This window comes from Anser brachyrhynchus (genome assembly GCF_964034855.1).
Source record: "Anser brachyrhynchus genome assembly, chromosome: 3".
NCBI classification, from domain to species: Eukaryota; Metazoa; Chordata; class Aves; order Anseriformes; family Anatidae; genus Anser; species Anser brachyrhynchus.
The window spans coordinates 73,157,934-73,178,257 of NC_137696.1; the positions used below are offsets into that span (position 1 = coordinate 73,157,934).

The window sequence follows — 20,324 nt, forward strand, 5'->3', positions numbered from 1 at the left end:
GCATGGAAAGCTTCTGCTGGGATCAGCTCTTCACCAAACGATCTCTCTTATGCTGCCATACGCACACCTCCAAAGAAACCAGCATAACACATCTCCGGAAGCAGGAAAGAAAGTTAGCTCACTAGCTCCTGTCACACCTTCAAACCCCTGTGATGGCAGCGTCATCAGAGTTTAATCTAACCCTATGCTGAGTCCGTTTTGCCCATGTTTGATTTTGTGATCTCCCTGTCCTTATCTCATCCCCTGAGCCCTTTTCCATTGTATTTTCTCCCCCTTTTCCTTTGAGAAGGGGGAGTGAGAGAGCAGTTGTGGTGGAGTTCAGCTGCCCAGCAGGGTGAAACCACCACACTAGCCCATGTGTTTGTAGCCACGCAAACAACTGCACACAGAGACGATCCATCCAGAAAAGCAAACCACTACCAGCATAAACTTATTTCCACTTTTTTCCCCATCTGGATCAGATCACCAACCCGATTCTCCATGCAAACTGCTCCGACAGCATTACTAAGCAGTAAGAGGCAGGGGAGGAGAGCGAGACCAAGCAGCCGGCAGCGGGGCAAGGAGTGGTTGCGCTACCTGCCACAGCAACCCTCGGCAGCCGTAGCCTCAGCCCAGACCAAGGCCAGGGCTCTCTGGAGACCTCCCTTGGTCCTCTGTCAGGAGGCAGCTCACCAATATCAGCTGCCTTTGGGAAGATGTCACCCCATTGCCTCCCAAAGCCTACGTGAACCACACGCATTGGCCATGTTGTTTTCTGGCCAAAGCTTGCCCATAAAGTTTCAGAAACACTAGAGGAACTGCAGCCCAGATGCTTCCGAGTGCTACTGAGCACTTACACTGTATTTTATAGTGCTGTATAGCATTTTACAAGCATTAAATAATCAACAACTCTTCCAGGTAGTTAAGTTTAATTATCTCATTTTACAGATTCTGAACCAGACCCAGAGAGGTTAAGAGATTTGCCCAAGGCCAAAAAAACAATTGATGTCCAATCCTGGACAGTAAATCAGCAGCTGCTGTATGTAACTTCTCCCTGAGCCTTTCAGAAGACAGGATTTCCCCTCATTGCCTGCTGCAATACAAGCTTTTCCTGAAAGCAGAAAAGGCAAAAGCCCACCCCTCCCTGCCCATCAGTGCACAGGGTTGGTTGAACTGCTTTCTTCCACCAACTGTCCTGTACCTTTTAGTCAAGCACAGTCAAAAAGATGCAGATCATTACACTCCAGCTACAGCTGCAACAGTGAGTGCAGATCACAAAGTGGTCAGATTAACAGCAGATACAGCAACTCCTGCTAGAAAATAACAAAGGCTGGCTGGAGGAGAGTTAGTTTTAAGGAGCTTCACCTTACAGACCACTGGGTGAAAGTTCTCTCTATAACTCTGTCAGCTGTTGGAGATTCCTCCACAAACATTTTGTGAGCGTCTCCAGACTGGATTTGAAGGCTGGCCTGAGGTCAACTGATCTCCTTAATTCTCTTCCCTAGAGTTACAGAACATTTCCAGCTCATCCGAATGAAGGAAGGATGATACATCCAAGTACCACCATAACTGCAATGGTAACACATGACCATATTAGACCAGCCTGCCTCCCTAAAGTCAGTTCTGTGTACCGGTGTGTACTTCACACTGCTAGGCTTCAGCAGGTTGCATCTAAGAGTGGTGCTCTGGAAACAGGCAAACAAGCAATATTCCTTCCCTTCTTGCCTCGCATCAGTTATCCATTTCATCCAGTCTTTGCAGAAGTGCATGTTATTGCTTCCTAAACAAACACCACTGCTCCTGAAAGATAAATGCACACATGGCTGCTTCTCAAAGAAAAACACGCAAATATAGGATACTTTACAGGCGACTGAGTTGTAAGTTAAATTTATACCTTGTTTTCTCTCCTGCTTTGGACCCACTATGCAGGAAGGCAGCCAAAATGTGTCTTAAAGATTGGGTCTGGTCTCACAGCCCTAACCTTGCAAACATGTTAAGTTGCTGAACAGTCCCTTTGACCAGAGTATGGTCATGACTTTGTTGTTGCTTGACATATGGTATTTTGCTAAAATAGAGCCCAGAAACGTGAAAAAATATAACAAATTGTTAAAGGATGAAGAAAAAAAAAACAAATTTGAAACTGTAGGATAGTTTGTATACTTCAAAATAAATTGCAGCTAAATACTCTCAAGTGTAACAGTATTTTGGATGTAGTAAGACCATTCATAAATATTAAAAGTGGTATTGATTCTGTGGGCTCATGTCTCAATACATCTATAGGTCGTAAATGTATAGGAATAAATCTAATAAATTAATCTACCTGATTAATAATAAGTTCTATAAACATGGTCATGTTTACCAAATCCATAAGCATGAACACTTTCACACATCAAATTTAACAAAACCTTTTCTATGAGATCGAATATGCTAGAATTTATTTGTAACAGATGTTAAACTGGGCAACTTCTGTAGTTTGTCTTAAAAGATCTCACATGCTTACACACACAGAAACAGAGCCCTTTTTCCAAGTGAATTATTAAGGAATTACTTGATGTCTTAAACTCTGATGTCTTAACCTGTTTAGAACAGGAGATACTTTGAATCCCAGATATTTTGCTTGGTTACTGGAGATGCAGCACAACTCTTCCACTTCTAGCAACCTTCCAACTACCTGCCTTGCACTGCACCTCATGCTGACCAGTCTGCCTAACTACTCGAGTGCATTCCACCACTTGACAGTTACTCTGTCACCTTTTTATTTAAATGACAGAAAACCTGAATTTGCCTTTTCAATACCAGTAGCCAGTACTTTCATACACATACTAAAACCAGCACACCACCTTGTCCCTCTGCTTCTAGACTAAGTCCTCTAAACACCTATTGACATTTACATTCTACTGAATCTCTTCAAAGACATGACCACCCCCCTGCAAAGCAGGCCCAAAAAAACACTGAAGTATACTGTCAAAAAAAGTGCTGGTGAGCGCTAAGTCAAAGCAAAGCAGCCTTGGTAGAAGAACCTGAAAAGGAGGCAACAGCCCAAGGTATCCAGGGCCACACACAGGTGTTGCCCACTATGGAAGTAACTGGGCCTCACTTCTTCAAATACAAATTCCAGAAAAACAGCCCTTTTTCTACAAAGCACCCCTAGCAGTGTGTGTCAGGTATCCCAAATTTGACTGGAAGTTTCCTGTGTAGCTCAGGTAGATCGAGCAGGAAAAGAAGACACTCCAATCAGATCTGTTGTACCTGCCATTACTGAAGAGTTAATTCCCTGGAGACAGAGAGACTGAAACTTCTTGCAGAAGGATGAGCTATCAAGCAGCCAATCTGAAAATGCAGAAGAGAGGTCTACCTGTGACCATCATGTCCCATGGCACAATACAAATGCACAGGAAAACTTGTGCTACTTTGTGGGTGCTGGCTTTTTCCCTACCAAGTTAGATGAAGCTTGGAAATATTTTCTGCTTGACAGTATTAATCCTCATTTCCAGCCTGATGAAAATTATATCTACAATATTAAAGTTTTATTTCCTTCAAGTATCAAATCCCATAACCGTTAAAATATTTTCCAGCTCCCTGCTCAGCTCATCCCAACCTACGCGCTTTTTGCTGTCCTTGCTCACTTTCAGTCTACCTGGAACAGCCCCTAAAGGCCTGAATATACCGGCAGCGGGGAGCTAAAAAAACATCATCAAACGTATTTTGTGTCTGTAGCAGAAAGAGAAAAAGAGAGAAGCAACAGGAAAGAAACACCTGCTCTGTTTCGTTATGGCTCTCAGCTTCTAGTAAGAAGAGATTTCAGAAAGTAAATAGTCCCATGGTTCTGGGAGCCACATCCAGAAGATGATAGAGATATTTAATCTCCTTAAAATATCTGGACTTAGAATAATCACAGCATAACTAATTCAATGTTATTAAGTATTTTCCAGCATTTATCCCATCATCATGGGACAGGTGGAAAAGCACAGAGCCATGCAAAAGAATACTGCATCCTGGGACAGCTGCAGTGGCACCTAGGTGGACAACCTAAGTGGATCAAAATCTGGGTAAACAACAGAAAGCAAAGGGTCAGGTACAGCTTATGCCTTACCCCTCCCGGAAAATTAGGCTCCTACCCATCAGTGACTAACCTCACGCCTCCCCTGTCTGTGATTCACAACCTCGAAGGTACTCTTGGTGTTAGACATCCATCCATCTCCTTTCTTCAAAAAAAGGCAGAGATGTCTCCCTCACTTTTACCTTGTAGCCACAGCATTCCTTCGGCCCACGAACTTCTTTGGCTGAAAGGACTTGAGCTAGCAGCTCCCAGCCTAGTAGTACATTAAGAATTAGGATTTTAGCTATTAGGCTAGAGAGATACAGGAGCTCACTGCTGAAACTCTTCCTCTGAGATGAACTGAATAAAGAGGCATGAGAGCAGGAAGCACAAGCCAGGTACCTATCCCCCCACCCCATCAGCAGCTTCACATCAAAATATGTGCCAGGTGAGACAAAGTAATGAGAATGAACATGGCACAGAGATGGCACCATTTTAAAACCAACGCAGCCTCATAAGATACGGTAAAGCACATTTCTGGACACGCATGCAACATTTTCTTTGATAAATGAACACTAGAGAGAGTCAAGTATGCTAATAGCTGTCACTATAAATATTTCAGATTTCAGTTTTGTTCTGTATTCAGCTAATACTGCTTTACAGGTCACAATTAACACTAGGGCTCCGGAGGTGATATTTATGGTCTTGCTGCTGGACATAAATTACCTCATTTATCTGTATTGGTGATGCAGCAATCTGCTTCACGTATGGTGTGCTTTTGTAAATGAACACCTTGAAGCCTGAAATACCCTGGGAGATGAGCTAGGCAAAAAAGCATCTTCAGCTTCCAAACTTCTAAACTTCAAAACTTCTCCCATTTTGTACTAGGACAAGACCAAGGCTTTCATCCCAAGAGAACCTGAGAGTGCAGGCATCCACGGCAGCCCTCAGGGATGTGGCAAAGCAGAGTTAAACCTGATCTCCTATGTAAGTAGTCCCATCACCAGATCACTGTGAAGTCTTGCCCGCTTTCTATCCAAAAAATCTAGTCTGGACAACAGAAGCTTTCCTGAACACGCAGTCTTGAGAAAATCTCATCCTTCTTGCCCAGGTTTTGACTCATCTACATTTTCTGACATGAAAAAAAAAAAAAGTTATAGCAAAAGAGAGGATTCCCAATCCAGCTCTTAAGCCCCTGTGCACCACCACACTCTGTCTCAACTCAGACCTATCTGAAGCTGGAGCACAGCCTCCTGCATCTCTACAGGAAAAGGGAGAGTAGATAACTGACCAGCACAGCAATAAGGCACTGAAATTAAGGACTGAAACGACTGCACCTGCTACAAATGGAAGGTTGGCTTAGTAAGTGCCAGTTTTTCACAGTGGTATCAACTTGATGTCATTTTTTGATGGATCTTTATGGTGAGATCTAGTGTCATCTACCCAGTGTAGGAAATCATTTGGCTGACTCTGTGCGTGTACCTTGACACGTCTCAGAAAGCACCCACTGTCCCTGCAGATGTACAGCACAGTGCTGCTGCACAGGCCCTCTCGCAGAGCACAGAGGCTGTGGGCAACGTCCCCTCCATCTCCTGCCCTTCAGTTCAAACCACACTAGGGAGGATGTGATGCATGCAAGTCAAACTGCCTACTTAAGTCTTTTGGTGCCTCTGAGAAAAAAGATGGGAAGGGAATATGTATTGAAGCAATGTTTTCTTAAAGCATGAGAGAAACCAAGTCAAAGAAAGCTGAAACACAAGCCTCAAAACCGGCATGTTTTCAGAAAAAAATCCCTTAGAGACAGATGACAGACATAAATAAGCAGAGACAGGTAGATTAGGTGGTTCACAACGTGAATTTCACAACCACCAACACTTACACACTTTACAGTCATAGCAATTTATGAGTCCCCACACAGCTGTTCTCGCAACAAGTGATTTCAGCTGAGTTCAAGCTCAGCTCACAAGCCTTTGAGCATGGGTTGTCTCGCTGTTGGGTTTGGGGGTGACTTTTGCTGTTTCTTACACTCAAGCTTCTTCAGTAAGTTCATTTTCCTAAGCTTTCTTGGTAATTAGCCCTAATCAGTATTCAAGTGCTGATTTGTAACGCTATCTGCTGACTTAAAGGAAGGGAACACCTCAGTAATAGCCCCAGTGTTTCCCTCTGCCTGCAGAAACAGCAGCGATAAGGACAGAGACTCCAGCCATCTCAAAGGAGAGGGAGCCACAAAGAGCCCTTCTGATCACTGCTGGCATCTGGCCTTCCCCTCATTAGCACATTAAAGCTGCTCTGTCCATCCCATAAGAGCCACTCTGTCCATTCCTCCAGCTTCCTCTATGGAGCCATTTACAGCGCTGCTCTTTTGAAACCCCCCTGGTTCAAGAGGCAGTAACCCCTTCCCAAAGCCTGCGGTACCGCCAGTGTCAGAAATTCCCACTTACCAACAGGCACCCAGTAAGTACAGGCCTTCTGAATGCCGGAGGTAGACAGATGAAACCCACGTACTTAGCCTTGCCAAGTCGAACGTCCTAGGAAAAGTCTCTTTCCAATCATCATGTGGGCTTTTGATTTTAGATGACAGTGCACTCACCGTATTCAATCCCCACACTTCAAACAATTCCCGTTTCAGACCGGGACTGACAAGGCTTGCATCTCGCAAGGTACAAATTCCCAGGAACAAAAGAAAGGCGGTGGGAACAAAGCTGTGGGACATTAATTCTGAAACCTGGTACGAAATCATGCTCAGACACTTTGAAACTGTACTTGAACAGACTTCCAGCACCTGTTACAGCAGCAACATGAAAGCGTTATCTCATCTTCATTCCTAAATCAAACCATTTTAAAAGTGTGCTATGGCATGCCAATAAGTGTGCATTCACTGAAGTAAGTTGTTTGGAGGGGGTGAGGAAAAGCATCTTTTCCTCCCTTTATACAGGTATTGCCCTTTTGCACCCAAATTATTGGGATCATAGCTAATCCACAGAGGTCTATTGCTTTCAAAATGGTGATTACAAATAAACTAATGAGAAAAGGAAACACTGGACATTTTTTTATTGCTTGAATTTTATACTGCTCTGCTCTGAAAGGGTGCTTTCCAAAGGCAGATATGACCTCCCACTCCCCCCACCAAAAAGAATAAAATTAACTGGTACAAGAATGCCAACCTAGTTGCTTTATCTACGCTCTGAACTCATTTTCTTTGACTTACTTTGAAATGGTATAAATATTTTTACCTAAAAGGAAAGCTACAGCTGTTTGAATTGGGCTCAGATTCATTCTTCTACAGCTACTGTTATTCTGGGTAGACTTTTAGAAGTTATTGCTACTTTATAAAAGCAAAAGTCTCCAAGGAAGCCAATCCTTTTGTTTTGAAGAAGAAAGCAAAGTAACTGAAGGTTATGAATACTCACTCTTTCTGGGATTCCAGAAGTGATATATTTGATCTTTGACTTGCTTTTCATTAAGGAAAAAATGCCATAAATTATTTGGTTTGTTTGCCTCTCTGATCAGTCAACTGAAAGATGTTACTGCTTTAGGGCAATGAAATATGTTGCCTCAATTTCTTTTTTTTTTAGTACATAAACTCCCTCTATCAGATTTACTATGTGGGTATGCATTATTAGAAGGAAAAAATCACTGGGTTATAGCTTTTGAAATTCGCAATGTAATTTAAACAGCTCTCATCTCTGAAGAGTTAGTAGCCTTACACGCAGTTCAAGTTCAAAGTTAGTCAGCTAGTGGGCCAAATTCTTCCTCAGCTCCCTTACAAGGGATGAGTTGGGCCCATAACATACTAAAAAGGCAAAATTTTACTCAGACTGTACCTGAACAGCTGGGCTTTCTGATGAGAAGAATCAAATGGTACCTAAATTGCTTTTATTCATTGCATTTTCTTCATTTTGGCAATAAAATAAATCATTGCCTCGTTTAATGAATTGTGTTTATTAACAGCAGTATTTTTTCTTCCTTCTTTTAAGAAAGGTAGTGGTAATTAGACCTACAGTGGTTTTATTGCCAAGGCTGAAATTTATCTGATAAAGTGAATAAGTGGGCAGAGAAGTAGCGGGAGACTCACGCTGCTCCAGGGAAAGCTTTCACCATTCATGAGAGCAGAGAACATAGCCACAAAGCTATGGAAAGGATGGCATGGGACTGAGTGCCTGAAATTACACCTGCTCCACTTCCTGATAGCAAGTTGACTATGTCTCTAATATTCTGATATGATTTTTAGGAAACTTTTGAAAACTACGAAGTCCCATTTACAAATAGCAAAAAAAAAAAAAGTACACAAAGACATCCTTGCAATAACAAGATAAGCCATGGCTAGATTTTATCGCAACTATTCCTCGCAAATGTACTAGAAGACAGAGGCAGGCAAGCCCAGGAAAATGTACATGTCATCCAGCTTTCTAGAAAAGTCCTCGGCAGGGGAAGCAGCACAATAACGGGGACGTTAGACGTGACTTTGGAGACCTGAGATCATTGACTTGGCTGTAGTATTTTCTGTTTCCCGGAGCAGTCCTATTTACTTAGGTTCAATATATTTGACATAGTGTCTAGAGGTTCTCACTCATTTTTCTTGCAAGAACTTCATTTTCACTCTGTCCTGTTGTGTAGGACTACAAAGATCCTGTCCACGTGTAAGCAGCTAACCCATTTTTTGGCTTACTTTTAGATAAATAATTTGCAAGAATCCCCCAAGAAGACCATTTAGCAACCTACTCCCCCCACGATTCAGCTATGTTTATGCTCCATCCAATTCCCCTCTGGTGATAACCAGCCTTTCCAACGCGAGATTGGCTTGTAAATTAGTTCAAAGGGCTTCTGGGAACACAGGGAATGTCTTTCTGAAGGAAGGGAGACAAGCCACCACGCGGTGCTGGAACACGGGCAGACAGAACAAGCTGAGATCCACCACCAGCGCTCTCCAAAATGCACAAGTGCCGGAGAGGTGGCACAGAAAGTCACCGAACTCTAACCAGGATGGTTTTCACCTTTCTGCTTTGCTTCCTGCTAGAGGTGGGAGGCAACGTGGAGCAGGTGAGTCACCTCTTATGGAGTGGTCTTCTACAAGCAGACAGAGTTGGTGGAGTCCAATTCTGGCTTCCCAGAGGCTGGGGGAAGCAAACAAGCACTCAAGCAGCCAACATAATTCTTTCCCTCACCTGCGCTATACCAGGGCAAGGTCAGCCAGGGACAGCCACAGAGCAAATGCCACAAAATAGGTATAGGGCAGGGCCCCGCAGCTGGGCTTCATGGACCATAGGTGTGAGTCATGGGTCCAAGGACATATTTTCAGTATGTAATCACCACGTTTTCCCTTAATGGCCATTCAGTCATCCTCTCAGACTTCAAGGATAACAGCTTGCTCAGAATACAGCAGGTCCTTTTTACTGTTACCGTCAGCTCAGAACTGGTATCCAAACTGTTCCAGTAAACCCCACAGCTTCGTTGGCATCTCCAGCCCTCTTTGATTCTGACCCTTCGGTTTTGTGTTTTACTTTGTTTTTCTGTCATGGCCAACTTTTCAGAGTGCAGCGTTTGCTCTGATCACCGAATTACATCTTTGAAGCCAACCAGCTCTGCTTTCAGCACATTGCTTCTCTCTCAAACACCTCTGAGCGGTTCCTCCAGGTTTTGGAATCCACTGAGCGAACAGGGAGGAGAGGTTGGAAGGTGAAGCTAAAATAAGTTTTCATAGCTTGTAAAGCAATTTTAAGAGAAGCCTTGGCAGGCAGTTCAGGAATCACCAAGTGCCTGGGTGACTGAACTACTACTACATATAAAGTGAGAGAGAAACGATGCTCAGTTCCTGCCAGTATCTGCCCCATTCTCCTGCTATGTTTCCTCTCTGACCGTACCAGTTGCAAGCAGGTTTCCAGCAACCCCAGCTGCTGTCAACCTGTTATTCCTGTTATTTCATCTGTCTGTCTGTCCCAGGAACTCCCACTTCGGCAAAAAAAAAAAAAAAAAAATAAGCTCAGCTGAATGAGTCTATCAGTAACCTTTCACAAACAGGTCTCAATCAAATGGTGCACACAAAGTAAAGGCAGCTCAGAGACAGTACTACACTTATCCAGCAGAGAAACACTAATTACAGAAGCCAATACTTGGGCTCCCATTTAGAAACATAAAATCACAAAATGGTTTGGGTTGGAAGGGGCCTTAAAGCTCACCCAGTCCCAACCCCCTGCCATAAGCAGGGTTGTCCCCCACCAGACCAGGTTGCCCAAAGCCCCATCCAGCCTGGCCTCGAACACCTCCAGGGATGGGGCACCCACAGCTTCTCTGGGCAACCTGTGCCAGGGCCTCACCACCCTCCAATTAAAGAATTTCTTCCATACATCTAATCTAAACCTCCCCTCTTTCAGTTTAAAACCATTACCCCTTGTCCTGTCACTACACACCCTGATAAACTTCTTTGAGTGTATTGCACAAATATCTCTTCCTTTCCCCTTACACATTTGCATGGTATTGTTTTCATAGAAGATGAAAATATAAACACTGTGTCAGGTTTCCTTTCACTGTACCAACAGAACTACTGTGTGAAAGCCACAGTAATACACAGGGCAGAGTCCTTAGTTCCTATGCAAATTTGAAGGAAACCTCACTTGGGCAAAACCTCCCTTGATACAGACTTGGGGATGGGCTAAGGATTCTCTGAAACAAAGAAAAGTCTGCCTTAATATTCCACAATAACAAGTTTTCTACTTCCATAAATCACGTAAATGTGGCAAAAAATGTCACTATTTCAGGTCTGAGGTAGGGAAACGAGCATGCTGGTAAAAATGTGGCTGGGCAGCAGCCACTTTTCATTGGGGTTCTCCTCGGCGTGATGGGAGGTCTAGATTGTGAATAGGAACAGAAATTCGAACTTCACCACAGCCAATTTCTGTCCTTTTCTCCTTCCACAAAACTCTAGATATCATCATTTTAATCACATATACGTACCAACAAATACTGATTTGACTCTTGATATATGGCCAAGAGTCATATATAAATATAGGCACAATAACTCCTTTAACTCCTTGCTTTAATCCATCTCTCCCCAGCCATGAGGATTGCAGCCGCTGGGATGGCTCCCCAGGGATCGCTGTGACTGCCCTTGGACACGGCTACCTATTGCTTCTCTACTGGATCCCCTCTCCACATCTTCATACATCTCCTGCCGCCCTTGTCTTACTTCAGGGCTGACAGACACCCCGGGTACGACTGAGTGGAAGGAGAATGGGATTCTGCAAGGACTTCCAGCACGGCACAGGCATTTGGGCTGGGGAATGAAGGGGATTCTACTACACCGGGAGTTGCAAACGCACACATTTGAGAAAACGTGTAATTGAGTTTGTCTGAGCTGAAGCAGTTCCTAGTTGTTTCAACTATTTTTCAACCCTTCGCATGCTCAGTTAACAAAGGATAAAGATTTCCTCCCCTACCGATGCTTCTGAGATCATCCTAGAGTGCTAACAGGTAATGAATTGCATATAATAGCAGCGGTCTGCCAGCAATCAAACGAATACCTTCAGGTATTTGGAACAGAGATAGAAACGATGATAGTTTCCTAATGTTTTAAAGCCTGAAAGAGTCAAGGAGCTTCACTTCCGAAGCTAGTACACCCAGATGGAAGAGCAGACGCTTTTTCTTAGTAGCTCCTCCGTACCGCGTGCATCCAAAACTAGAGAGGTTGCAAAGATGTCGACACCGGCGCGCACCATCCCAGCGGTGCTCACCGGCAAAAGTCACCGGGCAAAAGCGGTGGCTTCAGCTGGAGCCCGGAGCGGCTTCGGCTGGCTTTTCGGGCAGGAGCTCGAGGGCTCCTTCTGGAGAAGCGCAACCGGTCAGGCTGCGGTGAAAACCCCAGCCCTGGCCAAACGCCGAGCGCAAGAACCAAGCCGCACAGCGGCGAGCACAAAGCCCGGCGGCACGCCGAGGCTCCCTGCCTGCCGTCGTGCGGCCGGGGCACCCCCCTGCCGCCGGCCCCCCCGCCCCGCCGCCCCCGCCGCTCCAGCGGCGCCTCCGCGCCCGCAGCCGGGACCACCGGCGGGGGCTCCCCGCTCCTGCCGCCTCGCCCCCCGGCGGCGCAGGCTGGTGAGAAGCCGGGCAACAAAACCAGCGGCCGGGGAGGCTCGGGGAGGCTGGGCTGCCACCGGGGCTCGCCCCGCAACTTGTGGGCGACCTCCCCGGGCTGCGGCTCGGGGCTCGGCGGCCCCCCTCGCCTCACCTGTTCAGCACTTTCCTGATCCTCTGGCGCACGCTGGAGGAGGAGGAGGCGGAGATGCCGCCCCTGCCGCCGCCTCCTCCGTCGGCCGGCAGGTTCTCGATGGTGGCCACGACATGGTTGGGCTGCGGCGGGGGGCGCGGCGGCGGCGGCGGCTGCGGCGGCGGCGGGTGGCGGTGGTGGCGGTGGCGCTCCGGGGACAGCATCGCGGCGGGGCTGCGCCTCAGCGGCCGGCGGGGCGCATCCCGGCGGCACCGGGGAGGGAGGAGACGGGGATGGAGGAGAGCGGGGAGGGAGGCGGGGAGGAGAGGAGGGAGGAGAGGGAGGGCGCTGCTGCCGCCGCCGGTGGCTCCGGACCCTCGCCCGCTCCTCCCTCACTGGGCTGCCATGCAGCGAGGGGCGGGCTGCCGCCGCCAGCCAGTGCCGCGCACGGGCTACCAAGTGGCGGCACTTGGCGACCCCCCCCCCTCCTCCTCCTCCTCCTCCTCCTCCTGCCGCCGCCGCTCGCCCCCTTTGTTCCCCGCCCGCCGCGGCGGAGCCCCCGGGGCCGTGGGTGGCGGCGCCCGCCCCTGCGCTGCGCCACCGGGGCCGCCAGGGGGCGACGGCGGCAGCGCCGCCACCCCCGGTACCGGCGGCGCCCAGCCCCGGGGGGCACCGGCAGCCGGGACCCCGCGGGCCCGGGCCCCGGTCTGTAGGCACCCCTCCCTTTGCCCGTAGCAGTTTTTAACACCTCGTTTTACGCCGGGTTCCTCGGCGGCCCCGGTCTAACAGGTCCGCAGGGGAGGCCCGCCGGAGCGCGGTGCCGTACCCGAGGAACGCTTCTGAAGGTGGGGATCGCTCGCTCCAAATCCTCCGAAGTTCGTTCTCGACCCTGGGCAGAAAGCCAGCCATCTTCAGCACCGCGGTTTAAGCAGATTAGGCTACTGAGAGATTCTCCTCTCTCCTGTCCCCACCCCCCGCATGTTTCCCTAAGTGGGGGGAAGATAAGGTTGGCGCTGCCTGACGGCCCCTGGAAGGGACAGAGTCCCAAAAACCTGCCCATCTCCACCAGCCAAAGCACCCGCGGGATGCCACGAGCTGCAGCCTCAGTCACCCCGTATCATCCTCTCCAGCTCCCCTAGCACGTACCCATAAATGTTTTCGTCCCTACTGTTGAGCCGTACCGGCTCTCCAAATCCGTGCCTGGTGGCAACAGCAAATATTTTCTGAGAATATTTGCGGTGAGACAATGCTGAGATAAGAAGCGCGTTTGCTTCTTTCTGCTCGGTGGCTGCTTCAGGCTAATCCAGCGGCTGGACAGAGCGGAACAATATTGTTTGAGCAGCTCCATTCCTAACATTTCAACCACGTGGATGTACACCTGCAGCCCAGCTTGGGATCTGCTGATTAGCAGGGGGTCTCCTGGAAGCTCCTGTCCTCGGGCCAGTCAGCTCGTTTGCTGCTTCTTACTGATGCAGAGGGAAACCATAAGTCCATGAGCAGATGCCCCTGCTGCCGTCATGACCGACGGATTTCTTGCACACACACATCTGTCACAAATGCAGCCCCAAACTTTTGCTCTGTGTCCAACTGTCCAACAAAATTCTTTCAAATTGCTTTCGTTTTGTCTCACTATCACGGTGCCTGCGTAGCATCACGTGGCTTTGTGCATCTAACGTTGCAGCTTAGCCATGCAGGCCTTTTTTCCTTGATTAGCTGAAATTACTGGGAGGAACAATTATACTGAATTCATTCTGTTTAGTAATATCAGCAGACCGACTGCATCGTGCAATCAGATTGAGAGCAGTGTATTTTAATATTTTAATAATTACTCAAGATGATGTTCATGTGGCTAAATAGCCCTTGCGGTCTAAGCACTCTTGGCCTGATTTCAAAGACAGTGCTAAGCATGTTCAGTTCCTGTTACAGCTGTTCCTCAGCTCGATGACATGCAACTATAGCATGTCTGGCATCTTCATTACTATAACACCCAAATTAATTTTACTGAAAGATAAGGATAGGTTTTGGATAATTGTGAAAATATGCATTTTGTCAAGCATCTCATCCTATTGATTAACAGGTGAACACGCTAGATGTTAGTCCTATGACCTTTCTTTGCGGCTTATGTTGAAGAAGTGTTTTACCTTCTACCATGAAGTCCATTTTTGAGTCTCGGTTTTCCAAAATTATAACACAAGTTTAGGTCCAAGCTGGCAGCCTTTCTGGTCACCTCCATAAATAGAAGAAAAGCACCTTTCCATGTCCAGCTGAGTTCACAGGGGACTGAGCCCTTTTTCCTTTTGAGTTTTTGTCCATAAACATGTGCAGGGGTCTGACCTGTAGGTGTGCCACTCGAGGCCCACTCAAGACCTGGCAGGCCTTGCAGAAGAACCAGAGGCTGAACAATAACTAGAGGGACAACGCAGCACCAGGAAAACTAATAAGCAGAGTAGAAATGGCAACAAATGAGAAATCTTTTTTAAGACGTGCATACCCGCCTGCAGGTAGGTTGAGCGTTCTTCCCTGGGTGTGGGGACTTGGGCTCTCAGCTAAGCCAAATTCTAGACAGAGTTAAAACTCAGTCCTTCCTATTCCAGCTGAGTCTGCTGGAATTGCTGAAACTGCTCTTCTGCAATACTGCCAGCATCCCTTGGTCTTTAGCTAATGAACAGCTGCAAGAAAAGAAATCCAAATTCCTGTGGTTGCAGCACTCCCCAGCTGTGGAGCAGATGTGGGCATTGTACTCACAAGGCTGTTTGACTTGTCCTGGGGACTCAGGCAGGCAGCGTGTCTGTCCCATCACATCTTTTCAGGGTGGGACAACTGAGGTACTGAAGCAGCTCTAGCCAACACTGGACATGGTCTGTCACTTCTCAGGCAAGCAACAAGAGGAAGACTCGTACTCTCTTTCATCTGTTTCAATGACTATTCTGTATTTTATTTGGTTTATTAAAAAATCATACTTTAATTTGTCAATATTTAGTCATTTATATTTTATATAACAATTTCTATCAAACATTTTATTTGATGTAAACATTGCTTGATTATTAATTAATCAAGTATTACATTTGCATTTGATTTTCTACCTGGATTGAAATAGTTGCAGCTGGATGGCACGAGAAGGCCTTTGGCTGGCGTGTTCTCCAGCTGCATCACCTGGATCAGCATTAACTCAGAGCGGGGATTCGTCCCACTTGTCTTTGTGTGGTGTTCTAGGGAGGTATTCATACTTGTGGTGAGTTTGGGGTCAGTGCTGTCCTGAGGCTGTACAAATAAGCCGGGCCTCACAAGTCAGCTTCTTGGCAGATGAGAAGCCAGCAGTGTTGCATCCAAGTGTCGCGTGTTTACTCGTATGTGTAAATTTACTGCGGATGTGATGGATGAACAGCTGTGGAAAAGCAACATATCTGTCGGGAGCCTGAGCACACAGCCCACATACGGTTCCTAGACAGCAGCTCTGCATCTAACGAAACAGGAGGAGGAGAACATGGAGGCACGCGCACAAAGCCGCTTCTCCCTCCCTCCTCACTCCCTCGTGGCACAGGCAAGGCGAGACACAACGTGCGGATCACAGGAAGATGTGGAAGGCTCTGGGTGATGATGCCTATTTTTCACATCCACCACAACAATATTTTGTGTTTCTCATTAGTTGCAGAAGGGAATATACCAAACTGGCTGTAATAATTTTAGCTCTTGTAGGAGAATATTTACACACACACACAGCATTGCTTTGCAATACCATTGGTGCCTGAGACCAAGCAGCTGAATCCATATAAAAAAAAGATAGATTATACAATACAGAAAGGGTAAAATTAAATAGAATTTATTAGATTCTATCACCTTGGTTGAGCAACAAAGACACAATAAAAAATGCAATAAATAATCTGTGAATGCCTTAGCTTACAATTGGACAAGCTTCACAACGGGTTCAGAAATGAACCATCGGGCTAGCTCCATTTCTCTTGAGGAGGACAGGGAGAGCTCCCATCTCACATCTGTTTGCCTGTGCTTCAAGAATTCTCTTGCTTCACTGCTGCAGCTATAATTTCAGCAGAGCATGTAGTAGCCATGTAGTCACCAGTAGCTTTTGGATGGTTGTAGACGTTTACCTACTTGCCCTTTCCGTAATTTGGCATCAAAATAAATGAATCCTGCAGAGGTTAATTAAGAAGTCTATTAACTTCCCTGCTTTGCTGATAGCATAGGTCACTCACAGACTCAAAACCTCAGGCTGGAAAGAAAGCTGAATCTCAAAAGAAAGAAACAGCAGCACATCCTCAGAAAGCTGCAGGGAGGCAGACAGTTATTTCCCTTGTTGATAGTCAATACCGAAAAAGTGAGGGGGAACAAGTCCCTAATCTGCCAGCAAAAAAGAAATGAACTCTTAATTGTGTGATGCTATTTTTGTGCAGCCCAATAGCATTTTCAATCTACTTGTTCTTTTCAGCAAACCACATTACAATTATTTTTATTTATTTTATTGTGTGCTTCTTCTCCTTCCTCATTACATAATTAAATGTCAGCCTAAAGTACTCTCTGATTTAAATGTCTCTACTTGTCCAGAACTAACAAGTTTTAAAAAAACCCTGTGTTAGTTTTGGTTTTGTTATTGTTGGTTTGTTTGTTTATGAAACAATAAACCCTTTCCAACCTGTTACTGCTCATCAATCAGAACACATGATACACAGCTGTGAAAAATCAAATCAATTCCTTCTGAGATTGAAGAAACAAGTCTGGAGAAGTCCTTTTTTTCAGGAGGAATAGGACAATTCTACGTTATTATTTCTTTACTTGCCTTTAAGATGCACACACAAATGCAGACAACTCCATCTCGCAGATGCTGTTTGTTTGTGCTGACATCCCCCCAGCTGATGCACGCACTTGGGAAACCCTGATGTGTGAAAGGGGCATCCTCCGCTGGCATGGCCAGGCTGCAAAGGAGAGCAGTCTCTAAAAAGAGACTTGGGGAGCTGGTAGGAGGCACGCCTTAACTTGGAATACATTTTGGGGACTACACAATAGATGTAGCCATCCTGCTTGTTCAGGATCACCCATCTGTTTTCCTGCCTTAGGAATGAATCTTGCCAATGCTGCTCCCACATGCAGAGCTATCCGCGTGCCTAGTCCCTTTTGTGTGAGGTAGGAGTGCTAGCCTGACTCCCTAAAGTGGGGAGGGAGACACATTTCACAGCAGAGGTAGTTTTTTAGTCTATTTGCAAGCTAGGTAATCAACAGCCTGACAAGGCAAGGGAAGGCTGGCTTTACAACAGCAAAGTGGCCTTTAGACTAAGAGCTGTTTTACTGCTCCCATTTCATTATACACTTTCAATATTGAGATAACTCAGTGAAATGTAACGGCCTGTGATGGGTAAGAGGTTGTATAAGGTGATATTAAGGTCCTTCCGGCCATCTACTCTCCAAGTAAGCAGCATCCAAGCAAACACTTGAGGTGAGCAGACAAAGACATGCTTCCAGACTCCAGGCCAAAGTGACACAGCAGTTTTGCCGGACAAGAATTAAATTTAGAAAAAGGATTTTAACATCTGAAACAATTCACCTCAGGAGAAGAACAAGGGTGTATTTTGTCAGGGAGAAAGGCCATTATGTAGACTATGGAGGAACTGAAGAGACTTATCAAACAGAAAATGTGCTAATAACTATCAACTATCTTATTGTTATTGTAATATATTTCATTGACAGACTTTTGTCCTACTTAATAACACTTTGCTGTCAGAGGCCTCTTGGTTTCTAATTACTGCTGCCATAGCTCCCAGAGGTAAGAAAATGGCAGGGATGAAACCTAAATTAAACCTGCTGGAGAAACAAAGTGAGACCCACAGGACTGCAGCCCCAGCCCGGACCAAACGTGAGATGCAATGGTCCTCCCTGCCTCCCGGCCTCCATCTCAGCCTCCCTCCCCGGGGCTGTGGTCAGAAGCACAAAGCTAAAGAGATGGTGCATGAGGCGAGAGCAGAAGGGGGCAGGGTTTCAAGAAGTAATCAGGATGGTGCTGGCATGTTTAACTTTTCCCTCTTCATTTTATCTTCCCATTACAGACATTTAAAATGGTACTGCTGTGACCGTGTCTGCGTCTTTGCTGGCACTGCTTGCCCTTCATGCTTAATTCAAACTTCTCATGTCTTTGCTCTCTGGCCTTGTGTACATTGAGTCCCACCTGCCTTGGCTCCTGCTGCACAGAGCTGCCTTCTCTGAGCTGATCCACACATCCGTGACAACTCAGCAACGTTTTAATTAGTTCTATAGGGGGAGGAAGAGGGCTGGCCTTTGCACTGTCTTCCCTTCTGCTTTTTTTTTTTTTTTTTTTTTTTTTTAGTACAGTGTTTGTATCTGCTGTGTTGAATCTGTAGACTGTAGGAAGCAAAAATGGCTTTCTGTCATTTCTAGCTTCTTGAGGCTGCCTGGAACTGCCAGACTCTTGGTCAGACCTTGAGGCCGCCCTGGAGTTAGGATATGCAGGAGTATACACTCCATTTTTCTGGTATAATGATACTCTAAAGGCACTAAATCACAACATCTTTATGGCACAGCCTATGACAAGAAGTGCTAGATGCTTAATTAATTCAGTCAAGCAGCAGCACAGGCTCCCTAGAATGGACAGTCTCCATTCTTGGAGGTTTTCAACCCAACTGGAAAAAGCCCAGAGTGGCCTGTTTTCACCTCATAGCTCACCCTGCCATGAGCGGGAGGTTAGACCGGAGACTTCCAGAGCTCCCTCCCAAGGAGAGCCATCCTACAGTCCTGTGAGTTATCGTTTTAGTTGTGCTGAATTGTGCTTCAACGGCATGTTTTTTTGTTGCTGTTGTTGTTGATTTTTTGTTTGTTTGTTTTGTGTGTGTGTGTGGTTTTTTAAGGACAAAGTTGAAAAAAAAAGGATGAGGATGAGGATATATAAAGTGGCTTATTGCCACATAGAATTATATGAAAGTGAAAATATAATTAACATAAAGAAAAAACAGAGTGTTTGACCAACACAAATTATTTATGACTGTAATATATTGATAGAAATAGTTGAGATTCAGCTCACTTGTAATTTTTCTTGCTCACCTGCAAGAGCAGATGATCACTTCTTGGGATTATTGCCTCAGCTGAGACTCACCATGTATATGCATGAATAGCCATTTAGAGGTAACTACTAATAACAACAGAGAAAAATCAGAATACTTCCTTCAGGAGCAACACTGTTTAGGGATATATTTTATTTTTTTCCAGTGTTTCTCTGTCTGGTAAATTTCTGAAAAAATCTTAATCTTTAAAAAAAAAAAAAGACTGATCTCCAGATACTAGCAAGTTCTCCTTGACAAAGTGTAAAGTGCCTTTCCATGTTATATTTTTTCATTTGTCACTCTGTTTTGTAGGCCTCATTGGCAAAATACAACTGTAATTCTGCAAGGGAGTGAGAGCAGAGATTGTTGTTGAGCCAAGTTCAAAAGCCAGTCTTCTGATGGAATTAAAAATAAAGACAAAATACTTTGGGGGGGGGGGGGGGGGGGAGCAAGGAAATTACACCTGCTAGTCACACTTTGCAAATAAGTCAATATTTTTTGTGATTAATGGAAGTTATCATCAAGTTCAAGGCTTTATTTAATTGTTATTTATTATTTTAGTTCTGAAGTACTGAAATGTCATCAGCAGACATGATTAATAGGACAAATTGTGCTTAGGAAGATTTTACCTAATGAGGTCATTATGTCATCAGCAGTGTTCAAGAAAAAGATGGATAAATGGGAAGTCAAATTATTTCAGTGTTTAATCCTGCTTGATTCCAGAGGTTAGATTGATGATCAGAGAAGTTAAGTCCCACAGTACCCTCTACAGTAAGTTTTACAGTCTAAGAATATGCTAATGGTTAATAAAGGATTCTCTGAATGAACATAGAATTTTGAAAAGAGATATGGAAAACGGGGTCTGTGGGAAAAAGCACTGAATCAAATTCAGCTCTTGTACTTTCACTGACTATCATGCTAGCACCTTTTTACTTGTTCCTCTTAACTTGTTCTGAGAGCAATTTCAGCTAACTTCCAGGTTAAACAACAGACACAGAACTTAGATGGAAAATTTACCTGTTTTCAGCTGGATGCCTTTTGCTTTATA

General features: G+C 45.6%; 1 protein-coding gene across 1 annotated transcript in view; it reads right to left on the minus strand.

The window, feature by feature from the left end:
* SLC35F1 (solute carrier family 35 member F1) overlaps window positions 1–12,767 on the minus strand; it is a 243,299-nt gene extending 230,532 nt beyond the window's left edge. The window contains exon 1 of the mRNA XM_080588100.1: window positions 12,237–12,767. Within this exon, the coding sequence (XP_080444226.1) occupies window positions 12,237–12,439 (203 nt within the window). The 5' untranslated portion in view covers window positions 12,440–12,767. The remainder of the gene's footprint in view (window positions 1–12,236) is intronic.
* Window positions 12,768–20,324: the final 7,557 nt, after the last annotated feature.